The 21755-nt window shown below is 40.9% G+C and overlaps 1 protein-coding gene across 1 annotated transcript; it reads right to left on the bottom strand.

The window, feature by feature from the left end:
• Positions 16199–17220, bottom strand: LOC109820352 (ethylene-responsive transcription factor RAP2-13-like). The gene has a single exon (XM_020386478.1). It carries the CDS (start codon positions 17052–17054, stop codon positions 16446–16448), a length of 609 nt encoding a protein of 202 aa, XP_020242067.1. The 5' UTR covers positions 17055–17220; the 3' UTR covers positions 16199–16445.

Here is a 21755-nt window from a genome sequence, read left to right as displayed (position 1 = left end):
ATACGAAGGAAGAAGCTCCATTAGCCTTTAGCTCCCCTAACTCTTGGAGTTCAGACTCCAGAACAACAAAGTCGGCAGTGAAAGAATCAGCTAACTCCGGATGTCCCTCTTCTCTGATCATCGTCATGTGGCGAGAAAGGGAACGTCTAAACTGATCAAAACAATATCCTTGATGAAGAAGTTTCTCGATCATGCCGTCAAAAAAGATGACGAAAGAACCGAGATCCATTCGGAAAATATCTTTGTTAGGATCAGGATCGGCCAAAAGGGCGAGGACACGCTCATATGGAGATGGTTGAGATCCTATAAGCAATGATGCGGAAAAGTAAGAGACTCTCGAACATGGTGGAAAAGTTAAAGCGAATTGCAAGCATACCAATACCAATAGAGGTCCCTGCAGATTGAGGTCCTACGATCGGCTTCGTCAGTCTAATCTCAGGGGGCTCGAAGGTAACAGCAGGTGTGATCGTGGGGTCTATATCAACTCCTCTAGATAAATCCGTAATGCCTCTCGGATGTGGAGGAGAAGCACCACCGTTAGGAAAACTGGCGGTGCTAGAAACCATAGTCGTATCAGCCGTGACGGCTGGTCCTATGATTACACTCCTTTATTAGTCTAGTAGAAATTCAGACAAATAAGGAGGATTACGATGACGGAGATTATATATATACCTGCAGATCCATCACCCTCAGGTAAACCAGAGATGCCAGGAATCATAACTGTATCGGTCCCAATGGTTGGTCCTATGATTTCAACTCTTTATTAGTCAAAAAAAAACCTTGACAAAATGAGGAGAATTTTAATGACAGAGAATTAGACGCATACCTGCAGATGAACCACCTTTGAAGGATGGTCCTGCAGCCCCTCCTGCAGCCATTGTTTTAAATATCCCCGACATGGCCCGATATATCCCCCGATATATCCTTTTACAGGGCTTGTCGCAACCGATATGATCTTTAAATATCTTTTACCGCTTTTTGGCTATTGAGTGATAAATCCCCGATATGGCCGATATATTAGCCGATATGTGGATCAATATATCTTTTTTATATAGCTTATTGCAAAATAATATACCGTGTTTGGAATTTTTGGGCAAGATATCAAGATTTTCCTATTATATCAAATGACATTTTGCCCTAAAAAAAGCAGATCGAATGTTGCAACGTTGCTTTATACTTTTGTTTGTTTTAGAAGGTTGATTACTGATCCTAACATATATTATTCATATTTTGTATGCTTAAAATTTCATTACATATGTTGAGATTACATTTTAATGCATTATACTATGTATGCAAACATTCATTATGGCATTCCGATATTTACTACATATCCCCGATATTTCCCCGATATCCGCAATCCGATATGAATTTTGGCCATCCGATATTTTCCCGATATCCGATATTTAAAACCTTGCCTGCAGCCCCTCTGGTAGCCTGCTCCGCCAACATATCAACTAACAATCTAGTGTCAGATCTTGAGAAACTCGGTGCTGAAACAAACACATGTTCGCTGAATTCCCCAAAACCCATATCATGGGAGGTCTCGTCCTGGACTGGTCTCTCTAACACGACACCTATGTGAGAATTTAAGTGCTGGATAAAAAAAAGAAGACAGGAAAGAGAAAAGAACTCTGATTTACCCGCAGCAGTGGCAGAAGATTCTTTTGCCCCGATATCCATGCCTGGATTCTTCAATTTATCTAAAAGAGAACGAAGTGCAGAGGTAATTAAAGGGAGAATACATCCTAAATTTTCTAACTCCTTTAACTGCTGCTCAAATAGTGTATTATCAATATTAGATATACCTGAGCATAGAACCGTCGGCTCGACACTATCAACCTGATCAGCATATCTGTTTGTTTCAATATCCATGGACTCATCATGAATGGCATCGCACATCTGTTGCATGAAGCTATCAAAATGGCTAGGATCGGAGAATACAGAGTCTCGTGGAAGTTCACCTTCGTCATGGTTTCCTGAAACACGGAACATGATTAGGTTCAAAAAATCCAAAAGAGAATCATCTTAAAGCAATAAAGACAATAGAGCATTACCCTCTTTTCCATCAGTAATGCCCTGTGACTCTGCTCCGTAAGCGCGTCGACCAGTATGTGATTTATGAGCGGTCTTCTTCCGTTTTGGAATACGAACCCCTACAGGACCAACAGGCCATTCATGCATGAACTTAGTACGCATCTCAACCTGTGCGGAAGCCTTGTCACTGGGCCGTGACCTCGCATAGCGAGAGGCGAGCGGCTCATGCTCGTCAACCATTCTACCTGGGGTGACAAGAGTCGCGGCTCATGCTCGTCAACCATTCTACCTGGGGTGACAAGAGTCATCTTGTTAGGATAAGTGAATAAGACTTTTCGCTCTGGCTTTTGAAAAGCCAGTTGAGATCTAGAAGGGGTATAACGTTGATGCCAACGAGAGAAGGCCAGATCCGTTAATTCTGAAAAGAAAGAGTCTGACAAACCTGCATTAGGTTCTTCCCTGTCGGTATAATTGTCCACATATTCTTCCTCAAAAGTCTCATCCTCATCGTCAGTAGGAAGGAGCTCTTCAGCATCCTCCATCCTATCTCTGCTCGAGTAGGAGGGTCTGGTAGGCTTTTTCCCCTGCTTCTTCGAAAGCTCGGTCTTACGAGCAGCCTTGATAGTGATTTGAACCAAATGCTCAGCCTCCAACTCTGAAAGACTCCTCATGCCTAGAAACTCATTGGCAGAAAGGAGCCACTTGCAGCTGAGAAAAGTAAGCAATGGCTTGTGTTTAGATGAAGGAAGGGCAAAGTAGACTCCAGTACAGCCCACCATAGTCCAAAGCCATGCTCGAACGCCGTCAATAAGACCCCCCTCAGTCCTCAAACCCCGGCTCGGGTTCCCAACATATAGTTGGTCGTAACCGAACTGGCGAGCAAAGCGGCACGGAAGATAAGGCTCTATGTGGCAACGATTCTTCACCCGAAGGACAAGATATCCAATGCGGATGTTCACTAACCAACGGAAGCAACCAGCGTCAAGAGAAGTCCGACCAGTCCTGGGTTTCTCCTCATCCATCAACACATCGCCGTAACGGCCCGAGAAGCGAGGAAAACACTTGAAGAACTCTTAACTCTACAAACTTGAAGCTCTCGTTGTACATCAGTGAATGCCTTTCCAAACCATTTGCTCCTTTCCAACAGCTGTACAAAAGGAACGGAGGCATCAATAGTACTAGGCGCCGACATCAAATCAGGACGATGAAGAACGAGCCACGCCATTAGGTATGTATACGGAAGCTCGACCTTTACAGAAATAAGCTCGGTCGACGGTTCAGAACCCACATGTGTAAAACCATCGACCAAATACCTAAGCCCACAATGAATGCCAACAACCATCGCCAGAAGCAGGGAAAGCTCCCTCCTGTAAGCTAATTGAACGGCAGGGAAAAGTACCTCAATAGGTAAGGCGTCAGAAAACTGATATGGAACGATGCACTTCTTCAACCAGATAGCAAGATAGCCTGCTACAGGAGGGAAGCAGGGAAAGCTCCCTCTTGTAAGCTAATTGAACGGCAGGGAAAAGTACCTCAATAGGTAAGGCGTCAGAAAACTGATATGGAACGATGTAAGCTAATTGAACGGCAGGGAAAAGTACCTCAATAGGTAAGGCGTCAGAAAACTGATATGGAACGACGCACTTCTTCAACCAGACACCAAGATAGCCCGCTAACAGAGTCTTGGGCCGAATAGACTTCTGAGCATGACAAAAGAATGTCCAAAATTTGGTCCCTGCAGAAAAATTTCCCTCAGCATTGGCAATAGTGTAGGAGCAAGCTTCGGCCTTCTCCATCAACTCATTAACGGCAGAAGATGTCAAAATGTCTAACTCACGAACAGTCTCGCGCTTCGGCCTTCTCCATCAACTCATTAACGGCAGAAGATGTCAAAATGTCTAACTCACGAACAGTCTCGCTTGGATCACCCTCCAAATGCTGGAATAGATGTCAAAATGTCTAACTCACGAACAGTCTCGCTTGGATCACCCTCCAAATGCTGGAATAGATAAACAGCAAACTGCTTCAAGCTGATATGTTTCTTCCTCTTCGCTTGAGGGGTCACTTTGATCAGAGATGTATAATAATAACACGTGAGATCCCAAAGTGTGTCGTACATATCGGGAGAGTCCTTCTTCAAACACTCCAGTTATAGGTTGGAAGGAAAGTACTCCTGGTACGGACAATCCCCCATCGGAAGACCAGAAACTTTGTGCATCTCATGCAAAGCTAACCCTAACTCTCCACTGCAAGTTAGAAAGGTGTTACTATCGGGGATATATGTTTCCAATAATGCTAGGAAGTGGTGACAGCTGACCGGGAATCCATACATGGTGGCTCGTATAGGCGCATACAACCCACTGCCTCTCAGATCGCTCTCCCAACGTCCCAAGACGTAACTAGTCATATGTGTCCACCACCCCTTGGGTTGTGAGTAAATCCAACCAAAACATCTAAAATCTGGTGGAGGTAACTTCCTCCCAAGCTTGGCCAAACGATTCCTCACAGTAGGAGTAGCTGCTGACACCTCGTCTGGGGTGCGGTGTCAAGACCCAAAATCCCTGGTCGAAGACCGCGAATATAATTATACCCATCGGAACCTGGGGTCTTATGGTGGGAGATAAATCCGTAATGAACTCGGTCACGATCATCTGTAAGATTCCAGGACATCTGTCACGGTACAGCCTGCATCTCCAAATGAGTAAAAGAATACTGGCGGGGAATGGAAGGAATGTAAAGAAGAGCTCCTTCATCGTTATTCAACCAGTGCTCGTCAGCAAGAGTCAAACTAGCCGGATCCTTAACATAGTCTCCAAAAAAATAACCAGGCCTCTCTAAAGCCTGAGTGGAAATGGAGTCTGCATTAAAAGGAGCATCAGTAATCAACTGGCGTAATGAACGATGTCCCCCATTTCGTATCAAACGACAGGATTCATCGGAACGGCTCCTATCAAACTGAGGAGTCGGACCAATGGCCTGCCCATCAGCAACTGAAGAAAAAATCTCCCCACTACAACCACTAGTAGCATGAGGAGGAAGACTGTCCGCGGGGAATTCAATTGTGACAAAACAAGAGTAGAATCAGAAAATTATCCATGAATTACGCAATGATCAAATTCATCTCACAAGATGACGAGATAGGATCATTCATTGGCGAGACGATTTTGAATGTACTACACTGGAAGAACGGTATGCAGCATCACGTAAGCAACGTGATAACGTACCCCGACCTATACAGTGTAATACAACACGAAATCGCCCCAATATGCCAGAAGATTTGAATTGACCAAGCAAAACAAATCTCTTGAAACCTCGATCCCCGTGAAGGAGGACGTCGGTCCTTCCCGAATGACCCGCGAAGGAGCCAAACGAGGGCATGACAAAAAAAATCTCCTGAAACCTCGATCCCCGCGAAGGAGGACATCGGTCCTTCCCGAATGACCCGCGAAGGGGCCAAACGAGGGTATGACAGAACCATAAATCTCCTGAAACCTCGATCCCCGCGAGGGAGAACGTCGGTTCTTCCCGAATGACCCGCGAAGGGGTCAAGCAGGGATACAGAAAGCACAAATGCTCACCCCCAAAAGAGGATGCCGCGGGAGAGGATGCTACGGGAGTCTCCCTCTCTCTATGCTGTGAAGAAGAACGACTCCTATGAAATCGCGATCGGCGCGGAGACATGGATGACCTACAATGAAAATCAACGGATTAGGTACAATCATAAATCCGGGTGCCCGAAAGTTAAAAGGGAAATTAAGAACTTTAACTAAAGTTCTATAAAAAGGATAGGATTTTATAGTTGAAGTCTAATTAAACCTATGATTTTTGCGCATGCAAACAATGGGCTCAAGTTGCAGTATAAACCCTCATGATGATTTCTTTGGTGAAATACCCAAAATACCCCTCATGTTCGAGACTAAATTCTAGTCATGGACATATTCGTTTTGGGCCACGATCATCGTATTTGTTCGTCTAACATCCTCGATATCTCACAATCTCGGATAATTTTACGAATAAAACCTTTTATAAAATTTGGCTAATTTTGCAAATAAACCCCTCCACGAATTTCGGTCTACTTTGCACATCCTCTTCTCAAAAGTTTGGTCATGGGTTTGTTGTCTAAACTTTTAAAATTTTAGCCATAAAATTTTAGCCATTTTGCAAATAAACCCTTCTACAATATTCGATTGCTTTTTGCAATTAAACCCCTCAACAATGTTGATTCTTTTGCATGAAAACACCCCCCAAAGTTTGGCCAAATAAGTGGGAAATTTTAGTCCCAAATTTCAGCCCACTTTTGCACAAAAGTCCTCAAATTTTAGTCCACTTTTGCACAAAAGTCCTTCAAATTCGGCCATATTGCACTATTGGCATAAAACCCCCCAAATTTTAGCCTATATACACAAGTCATCATCAAAATCCAATCCTTTTCACAAGACCCCACTCATGAGAACAAAAGCTATGATTTTTGTATACAAATTCGTGGCATACCCTCATTATAAGCATAAAGTCCTAATCTTTATTAAAAAAAAGAGGGAGCTTTGAGAAAAGTTTACCCAAATCAAGAGGTTGAAAACCCAACTTCAAGAAGCTTCCCTTGAGCTTGAAGAAGAAGAAAAAACCCTAGCCTTGAGAGGAGAATATTTTCGGCCAAGAAAGGAGCATCAAATCCGAATTTATGGGAGAAGGTTGAGGGGTTTTTAAAGAGAAAAGTTCTAATGGGTTTAGAGTTCTTGAAGAAGGAGAACATGGTGTTTGGATACGAGGGGGAAGAAGAGAAAGTTTAGGGAGGGAAGGACTTTCTTTTGAAAATTTTGGAAGAGGGGGAAAAGTACACAAGAACCAAGCAAAACAAAAAAAGGGGGGGAGAGACACATGTGTCTCGGCCTTTGGGCCGAGACACCCTAGGGTGTCTTGGCCAAGGTCAAGACACCCGCGGGTGTCTTGGCCCAGTTCGAGTCCCCAGATATGTTTATCAAGCCCGAATTTCGTCCGTTTTCATCGGTTATTGGATATTTCGATAAAAACCAACACTAGTCAACGTTGGTCAACGTGTAACCCTAGGTCAATGCCGGTCAACACGTTGTGATAAAAAGTCAATATGTGGTGATTCAAAACCCTAAGGTCAATGTCGGTCAACGCGTAACCCTAGGTCAACGCCAGTCAACGCGTTGCGATTAAAAAGTCAATGTGCGGTGATTCAAAACCCTAAGATCAACGCCGGTCAACACGTAACCCTAGGTCAATGCCAATCAACACGTTATGATAAAAAGTCAATGTGTGGCGATTCAAAACCCTATGGTCAACGCTGGTCAACGCGTAACCCTAGGTCAACGCCAATCAACGCGTTACGATGAAAAGTCAACGTCAGGCGATCCAAAATCCTAGGTCAACACCGGTTAACGCGTAACCCTAGGTTAACGCCAGTCAACGTGTTGCGATGAAAAAGTCAACGTCAGGCGATCCAAAATCCTAGGTCAACGCCGGTCAACGCGTAACCCTTGGTCAATGCCGGTCAACGCGTTGTGACAAAAAGTTAACATATGGCGATCTGAAACCCTAATTCAACACAATGCGACGGAGATGGTCAATTCTAAGTCAACTTAACGATACGAGCCAAACTCAACTCATCAGTTTTAGATTTGAGACTTTGACGATGGCCAGACGATAAACGTAGCACCGAAAGAACTTCAGCTATTCGTCAAAGCATCGAATAGATTGAAAATCGAAGGAGTCAAGAATTGAAGCTAACTACAGGTCCTTTACACCAACCGAAGGTTGGACCAATCACATCCAAAGTATTCCAGCCTCTTCTATAAAAGAAACAAGACTGGAACGCTTTGGAGGGGGTATCTGTAGGTGTTGAAAATTGCCTATAGGTCTCCACGAACAGCTCAAAGCTAAGGGAAGATGATGAACGTCACTATCCAAGTCACAGAAGCTTGGTTGACATCGACGAATGCTTAAAGTGAATCAACGAACTTCGTGAAGTAACGGAGTTTCAGAATAACGAGGATGCGAACTGATCGGGAGCCCCGCGTTGCTTACAAAAGGCGAAACATCGCTAGTATCCCAGCTTACTCCATAATGATCTAATCATCGAAGCTTATAGAACTCCTCACTTGCTTTCCAACGCACTTTGAATCACTCAAATCCGAGTTCGGATGGAGAAGTTACGACGGAAATGGACAAGTGTGCAAAACGAAACGTCTCAGCCTGAGCTAAGACACCCCGAGGTGTCTCGGCCCAACTGAGACATCCCAAGGTGTCTCGACCAAGGACGAGACACCCAAGGGTGTCTCAGCCAAGGCTAAGACACCCAAGGGTGTCTTGGGCCCTAAAAAAATCAGATTTTTGATGGTTATGCCGTTTTAACCGCCTGGATTCCCTGGAGCCTATAAATACAGCCCGAGGACCTTCATTTCTTCGAATCTAGAATTTTGAAGAATAGGTGAAGCCCTGCCGGACTGAAGATTGATCAAGTTCTTCAGCACAGGAGAGAAAGTTTTTTCAGATCTACATCGCCTGTGTCCGTTCCTTAGGATTATCCCGTTGCGGTAATCTTAAGAAGAGCAATTATCTCACCGTTGTCGAGATAAGCGCTTCTGCTTCTAGATTCCTTCGCGGATCGACGAAGTCTTGGGTCTGATCTAATTGTCAGGTGGTCCACGGATATTGACGTCCTCGTCACCGGCCAAAAACCCACGCAAGCAAGAGACAACGAACGGATCTTGTGTTATTTTCAAGAGAGTTGTAATTCCTTTATTTCTTTCTTTTATTGATTATTTGAATTCTTTGTAAACAACTAAAGTTATAATGAATTCAGTAATAAAGGCAACTTTTAGCGAAAACACAAACCTATCATAACAACCTATCCATTGATATTTTGGAAGTTATGGGAGTATCACCGTCCAACACCTGGAAAGACTTGAAGGTGCGTGGAGAGCAGGCCGAACGCTTCCTCGGAAGGAAAAAAGCCGAAAGAAGCCAACCGACAGCTAACCCTCTGAATTCAAGCTTCATCTTCCGTGGTAAGGGGAAGACACCTGCAGCAGTTGTTAACGTTAATCAAACGTCACAGCAGTAATCCCGGAGACAGCAAAAGAATTCGGGTCCGAGACTCCAAAAAGGGTACTCCTTCAAAGACGAAGACGTTCCGGCCATTTTCGAATCCCTCCTTAAAAACAACAAGATCAAGCTGCCACCTATCACAAATCAGGAGGAAGCTGATAATATTTCGGATCCAAAATACTGTACGTACCACAGGAGGATCCTTCATTCCACTAAGACGTGCTTTACTCTCAAGAACAGCATTCAAGCCTTAGTTGACGCTGGCGTCATAATGATAAAACAAGCCGAATCAGAATGGTGAACACTCCGAAGAGTATACGAGTATAAATTGCTTCTCAATCCTCCAACATGTGCATGATGATAAACGGTTCCATGTATACTCCAACAGGTATATGAGTCTAAACTATTTCCTTTCTTTCACGGGAAGTTTCTGGAGAATTTTATGCATAATATTCTTAAGGATAACCCGATCAAACAACTGACAACAATGTTAAACCCAGTTTCGCAAAGAAAGTTGGAGGTGGATAATTCATGTAGCGAGAAGTTCCCGAAAGAATGTTATATGGTGTAATCTTAGGGATAACCCGGTCACTATAAAGAAGTGATAAATGAGAAACTCTCACTCGGACTCTGAATGTTCAAGGGTGAAACACATCTCATTGTCGGGATCAATTCCACTAACTTCGATGCACTCTTTTGCTGAGATGAGATTTGATCACTTCATTAGATCAATCTTCCCTCACAAAAAACTCCTACTGGTGTTGACAATTTATAATCTTCCACCACAAGATCCTTCACTGATCAAATTAATTTATGGTGGGTCCACTAATATTCTTTCTGGTTTAATCCACTCAAACTCCCGCTACATCTGTGCACTCAACACTTCCATGGTTAGAGTCCGGACATAATTCTTGGAATTTTGATCTGTTAATCCTTGACGAATTGTCAAACCCCTTCATATTAAGTTCTTATCACTTGACACCAAGAACCCTCACTGAGTAATCGGTATAAGTCAACACTCCCACTATGACTTGTACTCCCACTCCCACTATCTGCCTGGTCAAACCTTCCTACAGTTAGGGTCACAACCAAAATCCCCTCTCGATTCCTCCAATGAACGAGAGGTCCACGAATCGAGCGATCAAACCTTCCGGTTCATAACCCTAGGGCCTTGGATTTAAATGATAGGGGTCATGTCCCAAGTTCTAGTGGTACCAAAATGATTTGGGTACCAAAAAGACTTATATAGTATTTTTTTTTAATGTGTTGTTTCTGTTTTGTCTTTGAAAATTTTTTTTTGGCTTTGAATGACAAATTATATTTCTTGTGTCAGAATAAATTATTTATATGTTTTTAATAGACAAAATTACTTATATACATATTATAAAACTTTTAGTAGTTTGTAAAATAAATTTCCAAAAGAGTTTATAGTAAAAATATCTTAAAATATCTCAAAAATCATGTTTTTACTTATTACTTTCTTTCGGTCGACCGACCCGGTCGACCGACGGTTATCTGGAAGCATTCCGGTCCTCAAACCTCCCACTCGGTCAAACCTTCCTACAGTTAGGGCCAAAACCAAAATCCCCTCTCGATTCCTCGCATGAACGAGAGGTTTACTTTCAAATCGAGTGATCAAACCTTCTTATTATTAGGGTCGCCTCAAACTCCCACTTGGTCAAACCTTTCTATAGTTAGGGCCAAAACCACAATTCACTCTCGATAAATGGGAAATTCACCTTTAATTCGGTAATCAAACCTTCCAACAGTTAGGATTATTCGACTCTTTTTGATTCTCGGAGCGGAGATCCCACTCTTAGTTTCACTTTCTCGGATTCTTAAAGTGGAAATCCTACTTTGAGTTTCGTTTGTAACTAGAGATAGAATATAAAATTCTTCCTTTCAAGTATCGGGTTTGTCTTTACCCCAAGAGAAGACATCATCCTTCAACCCTAAAATCCGTGCTTCACACGCACGCGAATTTTATCCCAAAGCCTAAGTAGAGATAAGTCAACGCCTAATACGCGTTGCCGGTTTAGTCTTTCACCGAGTGAAGAAGACACCAGAATCCAAATCTAGGGAATTTTGTTCCGAATTCTAAGTAGGGATAAGCCAGCACCTAACACGCGTTGCCGGTTAGTCCTTGATCATAAAAAGGACAAAAACCCACATATCCGATATTATAGTAGGTTGTTATTAATAACATCATAATATGTGCCTTACACGCACGGGGAACTTTATCCCGAAGCCTAAGTATGGATAAGTCACCGCCTAACACGTGTTATCGGTTTAGTCTTTCACCGAGTGAAGAAGACACCAGAATCCAAGTCTGGGGAATTTTATCCCGAAGCCTAAGTAGGGATAAGTCAGCGCCTAACACGCGTTGCCGGTTAGTTCTTGATCGTAAAAAGGACAAAAGCTCACATAGTTGACATTGTGATAGGTTGTTATTAATAACATCATAATCCGTACCTTACACGCATGAGGAACATTATCCTGAGGCCTAAGTAGGGATAAGTCAACGCCTAACACGCGTTGCCGGTTTAGTTTTTCACCGAGTGAAGAAGACATCAGAATCCAAATCTGGGGAATTTTATCCTGAAGCCTAAGTAGGGATAAGTCAGCGCCTAACACGCATTGCTGATTAGTCTTTGACCGTAAAAAGAATAAAAGCTCACATATTCGATATTGTGGCAGTTCGTTATTAATAACGCCAAAATCTGCACCTTACACTTGTGGGGAACTTTATCTCAACTCCTAAATAGAGATAAGCCTACGCCTAACACGCATTGCCGGTTTAGTCTTTCGCAGAGTGAAAAGGACACTAGAATTCAAGTCTGGAAAATTTTATCCCGAAGCCTAAGTAGGGATAAGTCAACGCCTAACACGCATTGCTGGTTAGTCTTTGACCGTAAAAAGGATAAAAGCTCACATATTTGATATTGTGGCAGGCCGTTATTAATAACACCAAAATCCGCGCCTTACACGTGCGGGAAACTTTATCTCGACTCTAAAATAGAGATAAGCCTATGCCTAACACGCGTTGCCGGTTTAGTCTTTCGCCAAGTTAAAAAGACACTAGAATCCAAGTCTGGGGACTTTTATCCCGAATCCTAAGAAGGGATAAGTCAGCACCTAACACGTGTTGTCGGGTAGTCTATTCCCGTAAGAAAGACGAAGTCTACGTATTTAATATTATAGTACTAAAAGGGTTAACTCTTTTAGCATAATGTTACATGCAGAACGGACTTAAACAATCTACATGCTAGCCCGACTCAAATGATAGTCGGTAAAGGCTCATCAAACCCGTTGATAGTTGAGGGTTTGTCAAAAATCCTATAAATGTGAAAGTTATTGACGTACCAGATCCATTAGTTGGTCTCGTGACTTGAGGATCCAACAACTTCAGGATAAAATCCATACATGCAGATGAATCAACTTTAACAGTTGGTCCTACAGCCCTACCATTTGGGACTGTCACGCTCCAATGCCTTAAGAGCTTAAAATGTGTAGACTCCAGTAAACGTACGAGTATAAACTATGTTAACGCCGGTTAACGCGTCGACAATTTTGCTAAAATAAGTCTAAGGAAAAATTCCGGATTAAAGGATGATTCCGGGGAGTTCAATAGCAATCCAGATATGACTTCCTGACAAAGACGATTAGTTCAACGTCAACTCAGCGACACGAGCTAAGTTCAGAAACTTACGCATCAACTTCAGTTTAAGATTTCGACAATAGTCAGACGATAAACACAGTACCGGAAGAAGTTCATCTATTCGACAGAATACTGAGTAGATTGAAGACTGAAGAAGTCAAGAATTAAATCCATTCACAGGTCCTTCTACGCGATCTCCTCAACCAAATACTAAAGAGATTGAAAACAAAGTCTATCTTATCCAAAGCGTTCCAGACTCTTCTATAAAATAATGAGTCTGAAATACTTTTGAAGAGGGTATCTGTAGGCGTCTAAAAATACCTATAGGTGTCCGCACGCAGCTCGAGATGAAAGGAAGACGATGAACGTCATCATCCGAATCAAGAAGGATTATCCAAGTACCCGCCGCGCATGTTGGTCAACTCCAAGTGCCGTAAAGAAGCTAACGAGCGCATGAAGCAAGTTAACGAAGTGTACAAGTCAACAAGACGATCAAATACACAAAATGACAGAAAGTACAAGTCCGAAAAAGTCCAAAAACACCGAAAATCTTGGAACTCGCATGGCATGTGGGTCACCCAAGGGTGACCCGCGGCCACACGGGTCACCTCGTGGTGACCCGCGCCGCGGCCGAGCAAGTCACCACTTGGTGACCCGCGCACACACGGCTCACCGTGGTCTGTCCTGCGCCCAGAACTGTCAGTAACGCCCAAAACGTGTTTTCAGTCTATTTTGATCGGTTTCTTCTGTTCCTAATGCTCCCAACTGACTTGATATCATATCTAAATGTGGGTAGGTGGTTATTGACTAAAGATATGACCAAATCTCTCATTCTTATCCAATTACCACGCATCCGAAGCCCTATAAATACAAGCCTAGGGCCTCCTTTCACAAGGGGCGAAAAAATAATCAAGAAGGGGAGGTGTTGCTGGTTTTGTGAGGGCATAGGCACGAATTTCAGAGAGGGTTAGCTAGATCTCGGCGATCTCATGTGCATAAAGAGTGAATTTCGAGAGATCTGAGACCCTTACCCCCTTTCCTCCGGATCAAGCTTGGTCTTGATCTCGAGAAGAGTCGTAATCTCGTTTGGTCGGGATTACCACTTCTGCGATTACTTCGTGAAGTAGAAGCTTTGATTAACTTTTTCTGTTAACTGAATCTGATCCGCGGCGTTCCACGAACTAACGCGTCCCTGGCATAGGCAAAATTCTCACGCAAATAACAAGAGATAAACTGTTGTTGTGTGTAGTTTGACAAGAGTTGTAATCTTTTATTTTTATTATATAAGGAGATCTTATAAAAAGATCGACTTTTCTCTTTTTCCGAACTTGTAATGGATAAACGGTTGTAATGAGTTCGTTGGCAATGAAATCAACTTTTGACACAAACACTAAAAGCTAGCCTTCACAACTTAATTGTAGGCTTCACAATAAACACACACCATGCAACATCATAAACAACTAAATTATGCAGTAAACTCACCTTTTTTTGGTTGTCAAATGCATCTCTTCTAAATTGCTCCTATTCGTTCCTCTCTATAGATTCAGTAACTCTCTCGAGGTGTCGTCAGTGCTACCCTCTAAATTGTGCGTTGAACTGGGTTTGTCGGTTAAAGTGAAATTGTGGGAGGAGGATGACTAGTTGCGATGTTCCCTAGAACATCTGCTATTGTTGTACTAGCATTAGTCAACTCTGCGCTTAGACGTCTTCTTGCAACGATATACTATGAATCATCATCGTCTTTGAAGTCTTCTATATGGGTGACTACTTTGGGAGCTGACTTTTCTGCCATGATTATGCTCAGGGGTGTAGGATGGCAAGATGATAAGAAAATGCTTGGATTTTGCTCTGAGTTAGGTTGATTTAGGGTTAGGGTTTCGAATTGGAGATAGTCAGTTCACTTAGACTGATGAGAGAGATTGACACGCTCACCGAGGAGAGGTTTCAAGAAAGTTGGAGGCGGTTAAATCAAAGGGCATTTTTGGGATTTTTTTTTTAACCGGGGGAATGGGGTTTGGGGGCAAAAGGAAATGCCGGATTGGTTTTGGGGATTTTTGGGAACTTTGAAAAAGTCTTGGGTGGATAATATTTATTGTTATTTTGGGGGCTAGAAGCAATTTTCCCTTGGTGAAATCACCCGCCAATTTTACAAAACCCCTCAAAGTAATAGAGTGTTTGCCACGAAATCCCCAACTTTGTTTATGAAAACTTTGACAGCAAGGATTGCAAAGGTAGCCGTAGGCAGAAAGAATAATAACAAAGAGATGAGATGAGCTGTGGTTATGATTGGATTCTCTCCCTCTCTCTATCTTCCTACTTTATTGAGTCATTGACCGAGATAAACATCACGGGCTATAAATAAATTGCAACTGGGTCCTTCTCAAAGGATAAACATTAGAGGGATTCCAAGATGCCTCAAATTATTTGAAGCAACTATTAATGAACAGTTCCAAATATTACTAGACTGCAAAGCTAACATCATGAGTAACCATCTTAATTTAATTGACTTGTTCAATTCATCCCCCACCCCACCAATCCAAATCATGTACCACAAACTTGCGATTGCTAGTGCTAGCAAGCAAACGCATCTAGATTTTTCTTGCGATTAGCTGTTAACCTCACACTTACACATATTTAATGAGAATGACTTGTCGTAAAATCTCGAAGGCTAGTTGGCAGATAGAGACTACAACTATTAGTCTTTGGATTTGAGTTACTAAAAATATGATGGACGCAACAATGCCTCATTGATCATGATGTCTCATCTTATATAATCAACTTGAAAATTTTCCTGAACTAGACAATTTTCCAGTTGCAGATGAAAAGCCTTTCTCCTAGAAAACACACTGATATCTGTGGCAACTTAGCAGATAGACTGTGGTGGAAAAAAAATGAATTTTTTTTGGATAATTTGTAGTAAAATATGAAAAAAGTGTAACGGATGGATGATACCGTCCAGCTTATCGATAAAGCAGTTTAGATATGGATTAGAAAACCATAATTTTTAATGAATGGATTGAATTGCAGAGAAACCCTGATTGTATTTACTAATTACCAATTTGTAAGAGAACCAATATCAATATTAGTGCTTTCCTTCCCCTCTGATCCATGATCTTATTAAGTTAATGTGATACCGCTAACAATTAGCAACAACTGACATAGTCCGATAATCGAATTTGAATTAGCAACCACTTCGAGTTAGACAAAGGTTAAGTAAGATCCCTTAATTGTATTTACCAGTTATCAATCATTCTGAAGTTGAACCAAGTCATGGTTTCAAGCGTAAGTTTACCTTTTTCTAAGGCAGGGTTGAGAACTTCTAACTCCAACCGAAGTTCTGTCTGGAGGTGGTGCCTTCCGAAAATCACAGTGAAGAATGTTGCTCTGATCTCACAATTGACATACACACGTTGAGATTGGGAAGACAAGAAGAAGTACGATAAGAGCAAAAATTGATATCAAATCTACAAAATACAAACATACTGATATACTTACAAAAGCCACAACAAGAGAGTTACAACTGAAACTGAAAATACACTCCCTCACTGGCCTTGCCAAGAAAAAAAATAACCAGCAGAAGACCACGAGATCTTACACTAAAAACTCGTCTAATAAAAGGCTGCGCAAATGCCAAAAATTCCATTTGCAGCAGCCAACTAGAGCACAAACCCAAGTACTAAACTTAACAAGACAATATAGCATCCCAATCAACCTCATAAGAAGGGTACTTCCTCAACACGAAGTCCTCAGCCTCATCCCAAGGCACCTCATTGAAATCCAAGCTTTCAATCTCCGAGACCGGAGAATTCACCACTGCGGTAATGGTCGAAGACGACGAGGAGGAGGATGAGTCGTCCCTCTCGGCCACCACAGCCTCCTTGGGCTTCTTTTTCCCCTTGACCTCTTTCTTCCCAGAGGGATTCTTCTCCAGGTTCTGGCAGATTGCTCGGAGCTTAGCATCGACGGAGGAATGCAAATGAGCTCCAGCAGCAGCTGAATGCTTCAAATTAGGAAAGTTCAATCTCGCATAATCCCCCCTCAATTTGTAAGCAGCCATGTCATAAGCCAAGGCAGCCTCCTCGGCAGTATCAAAGGTGCCGAGCCAGAGCCTTGTCCTGTTCCTCGGTAGCCTGATCTCGGCAACCCATTTGCCCCAGTGCCTCTGCCTCACTCCCCTGTAGAGCTTTGTGGGCTTGGATGGGGCTAAAGAGGAGGCCTGGAGCTTCATGGGCTGTGGCTTGACACCGAGGGCACTGCTGTAACTTCTAGCTTGAAGGGCTCTTGAGATCATGAGCTGGTGTTGATGGTTGAGCTGGAACTGAGCTTGGATCTGCTGGATCTGAAGCGGGCTCAATTGGGTCAGCCCAATTGGCCCAACCTGGCTGAGATCAGGCTGATCCACGCCAAAAAGATTGGATTTTGACCGTGAAGAGCGATCAAAGATGGGATTTTGACTCGAAGGTTAAGGCTGAAGGAGGAGGAGGAGAAGGGCAAGAATGAGAATGAGAAGGAGAAGAAAAGGAGGAGGTTGAAGGAGAAGCGCTCTTTACAAAAGGTTCAAGTGCTCTCATGAGCTCCTCATCAAAAGGATCAGAAGCAAACAGAGATGAACTATAGCTATTGCTAGTATTATACATATCTATAGCTGTAGCCATTAATCAAAGAAAAATAAGAAGAAAAGCCCGAAGAGCAAGAAGATGGGTATCTGAAATTTAAAAAAATAAAATAAAAAATAAGCTATAAAACTCAAGAGGTTCACTGAAAAAAGCAGCCTCTTTAGATCTTAAAAAACAAATAAAAATAAGATCAAATTAAAAAGCCAGATGGTTGCAGAAAAAGGAACCGTCTTGGCTGGTAATACCAAATACCCAGAAGGAAAAAAAAAAATATCTGGATCTTTGTTCTGAAACTTCTATCTCTTCGAAAGCCCTGAAATCAAAATTCAAAACTTTGTTTTTCGCATAAGAAGGACAGAAATTTGCAGAAAAAGACTCAAAGAGCAGCAAGTTGGAGAATTAGGAGGAGGTTTCTGCAAGAAGAGAGGACTGAGAAGAGAAAATTCAGAACACTCGGGGGCGCTCACCGTGAAGTGGAAAAATCTTTCGCTCGGTGGAGCTCTCTTGAACGGAAAAGAATGGGGGAGCGGGTTTATATAGGCTCTCCAATTGAGCTTCGGTGTTGTATTAGTTAAATTAAACCATGATTAGATTATTTAATTAGACGCTTAAATTACAAGCAAGGGACATGGATCCTGACGTCACTGAAACTGATCAGTGAGCGGTAACCAGTAATATGTCGACGCGTGTCATACGAAACTGGCAGGTGTCCTGGGAGTTACTGAAAGGTGTCAGTTAATGACCACGTGGCGTCAGCTTATTGGTTGGAATTTGGACTTTTATTTTTTTTTGCGCCATCCGATTTGTTCCGCTTCCGTTCGCTTTGCGAAGTTGGTAATTTGCAGGAGCCCCCTATAAGGGGGTGTTTGTTTCAAAAAAGTTTTGGCATTTGGGTGGGATTTTAAATTCTAGGATCAAAAAGTGGGTTTTTTTGGGTTTTAGAATTCCATAAAACTTGTTTGTTTCAAAATATAAATTCTAGGATCAAAAAGTGGGTTTTTTTGGGTTTTAGAATTCCATAAAACTTGTTTGTTTCAAAATAAATTTTAGAATATCTTTTAGAATTCCATAAAACTTGTTTGTTTCAAAATAAATTTTAGAATATCAAATCCCCAAATAATAAAAATGTATTATATTTAAGGATTTGTGAAATCCTCTTTTTTGGATGGGATGTGAGGTAGATTTTAAAAGTGTTTGATAAATTAAGGATTTCAAATTCCAAAAAGTTTGAAACAAACAAAAATATTACAAACTATAGTATTCCAAATCCTAAAATATTGTTGAAACAAATAAAGTTTTAGGAATCCCAACTCATAATAAATTACCTATAGATTTTAAATTCCATGGTGAAATCCATATCCTAAAATTATAGGATTTGAAACAAACACCCCCTAAATGTTTATTAGATTTACAAGTTGTGACAGCCTATTTCATTTATGGGTTATTTAGGTTGTAGTCCGTCAAAATCTTCAAAGTTTCATATTAGTCACTCAAATTTTATGGAGTCTTACAATTTTGTCCCTCTATAAATAACCTCTCAACTAATGTTTTTTCTAGCCGGAATTGGATTCAAATATTTAAGAGATTCGTATATGGAGAAGAAAGAGGGAAGAACATTTTGAAAATTGAAGGACAAAATTGCAAGACACTTAAATTTTGAGGGACTAATGAGCAGTATCAATAATTGAGGGACTAAGATGGATTCACTATAGTTTTAATAGACTAAAAACTAAATAATGCTATTTCATTTTTAGCAACCACTAATCACAACGAGCTGTGCCCAAGAACTTTATTAATTAATTAGATGAACATTTGACATAGTATATCCCGTTGGATCCGAGGTACAAGTTTAGAGGAGTTGTGAACAGGGTTACTATCATTTTTCATTAAAAACACAGAATATGCAGCAGAAAAAGATAAAATAAAAACAATAAACGATAATCAAACATAAATAGCAACCAATTAGGAACACACAAGATTTTATAGTAGTTCGGATAAAATTCGATGACCACTCTTCCTTCTTGCAATGGGGCTTCCTCACTATGCAAAGAGTTCTCCTGAATCACAAACATTAATTAGTAGGTTTACAAGACCACACCCTGAAATCTACTCAAAACCAGTTGTCTAACCTCACTCTCCATAATGAGTAACACCTAGTTCTACCTAGTCCCAATCCTCAATTAATGTCAGCTTGAGTATGCCATAAAAATAAGTTCAATATAAACAAACACAAACAATTAAAGCAAAGAATATCATAAAGATCTTACAACCCTTTTCTTAAATAAACCATCCTTCGATGAATGTAAGCAAAGCTCGATGAAGAACTCTGTAGAGAATCAATACAATGGCAACTGTCCTTACTGTAACAATCTGAAGATGTTGTGTGTGACATGTGAGAGTTGTCAAGGCTCTAAGAGTCAGATTCTTCAATGAAATCTCTCACAAATCAAAACCCTAGGTCTCTCTCTCTCTCTCTCTCTCTCTCTCTCTCTCTCTTCTCTCTCTCTCTCTCTCTCTCTCTCTCTCTCTCTCTCTCTCTCTCTCTGTGTGTGTGTGTGTGTGTGTGTGTGTGTGTGTTTGTGTGTGTGTGTGTGATATTCAGTCCTCAATAGGTCAGGAAAGAGATAACCTAAACTTCATAGTGATTGAAAATAAAAGAAATAACGAATGGGTGAGATTAAATCTGGAAATTCTACAATCAACGTGTTTATCATTAATAGTGACTCTCGACCATCGACGATGTTGAGGCCTCATTGATGGATGAGAGGCTCGTCGATGATATGAATGTGTCTGGAATAAAAATCATTAATGAGTGTCGTTGACAATCAATAAGCTCTCACTACTAGGGGATGCCTACTTTCGATGGTTAGGAGGCTAAAATCATTTTTGAAGCTGATTTTCACATTGTTTCGCTTCATACACTTCTTATACATGTATTTATATATACTATATCATCTCAAACAAATATCAGTACCAAATGAGAATTTGTTTTTATTCGAACAAGAAATATTGTATGGACTATGCTCTAACAATCTCCCCCTTTTGACAACAACAAACTTAAAATTTATAATACCACGCATATTTAAGATATATAGACAACAACAATAAGCACAAAACAAAAGCGCATACAAAAATAAATGATATAACAAAAGCTTAGAAACCAAAAAAAAGTTGTAAACAGAGAACTAAGCCTCAAGATGGCAAACAATCACAGTTAGAAAAAGAAGGGTTATTGAGGATGGTGATTTGGATGTTATTTGATCTCCCTGGCCAACTGATCTACACTTCTGCTCTTTTGCTGAAAAATCCTCATGTTGCACTCCCACCATATGTAGTAGATAGTAGTAGTAAGCGCCATTCTTTTTAATTTTTTTTGCAACCTTTACCCCTCAACCTGTCAGTGTACCAATTCAGGAGATGAAGCCAGTTGCAAGCTCTCCATTTGAATCCCAACCAATTCATGATATTATTCTAGACTTCACACGAGAAACTGCATTCAAAGAACAGGAGATTTCTGTTCTCACAACTTGAATTAGAACAAAGACAACACAAATTTGAATTTGTAATCCCCAACTTCAACAACCTGTCTTGTGTGAGGAGTCTGTCATGGATTGCTAGCCAGCTTATAAAAGAATGTTTAGGAATGTTAATATTCTCCCAAATTGTATTATACCATGCTACACACTCTGTTGAAGAGGATAGAGCATTATATAGTGCTGATAACTTCACTTTACCATTCCTGTAATAAGAATTGATGAGGTTTTTCAAATTTTCAACACCACCGCAAGAAGCCACTGCTTTATTTCTAGTTTTTATCAGCTGCTTTAGATACTTGGTTTGTACTAACTTATCATTTGCACTCTGGTTGATGGATAAATAATTTAGTAAGTTCCTTATATTTGCATGCTCACTTTCATGTTGTATGTACATATTTTTGGATTCTTTTATTTCTTTCTCCTTTTATTTTTAGGGGTTTTTAAGTTTTTTTCATTTTTAATAAAAAAAATTTCTTTTTTATTTTCTTTTACAAAAATGGATATGCATATGCATATGCTTTTACGTATTTGGTTTAGATGATTTTATTCTTTTGATATATAGGCTTTAGTATATGACACATGTTCAAATATGGTTTTTTAGTCTATAAGTATGTTTTTTTCACACAATGATCAAAAACATTATGACATCACACGTTGTTTATATGAGATATTTCATACAGTAATTTCACAAACCTATTTCTATGCTTATCATGTTTTGTGATGTGAAATAGTAGTAGAGAGTCTTATATTAGGTTTATAGATATTTTTGGGTTATATCAAGTGTTTTTGGGCTCATTTTTTACTTGGATAATGCACAATCCTTTATCTTTATATGCGCTA

Source organism: Asparagus officinalis, chromosome 8, assembly GCF_001876935.1.
Source record: "Asparagus officinalis chromosome 8, Aspof.V1, whole genome shotgun sequence".
NCBI classification, from domain to species: Eukaryota; Viridiplantae; Streptophyta; class Magnoliopsida; order Asparagales; family Asparagaceae; genus Asparagus; species Asparagus officinalis.
Note: the sequence above shows the minus strand (reverse complement) of the source record. Positions and strands in the feature narration are given on the sequence as shown.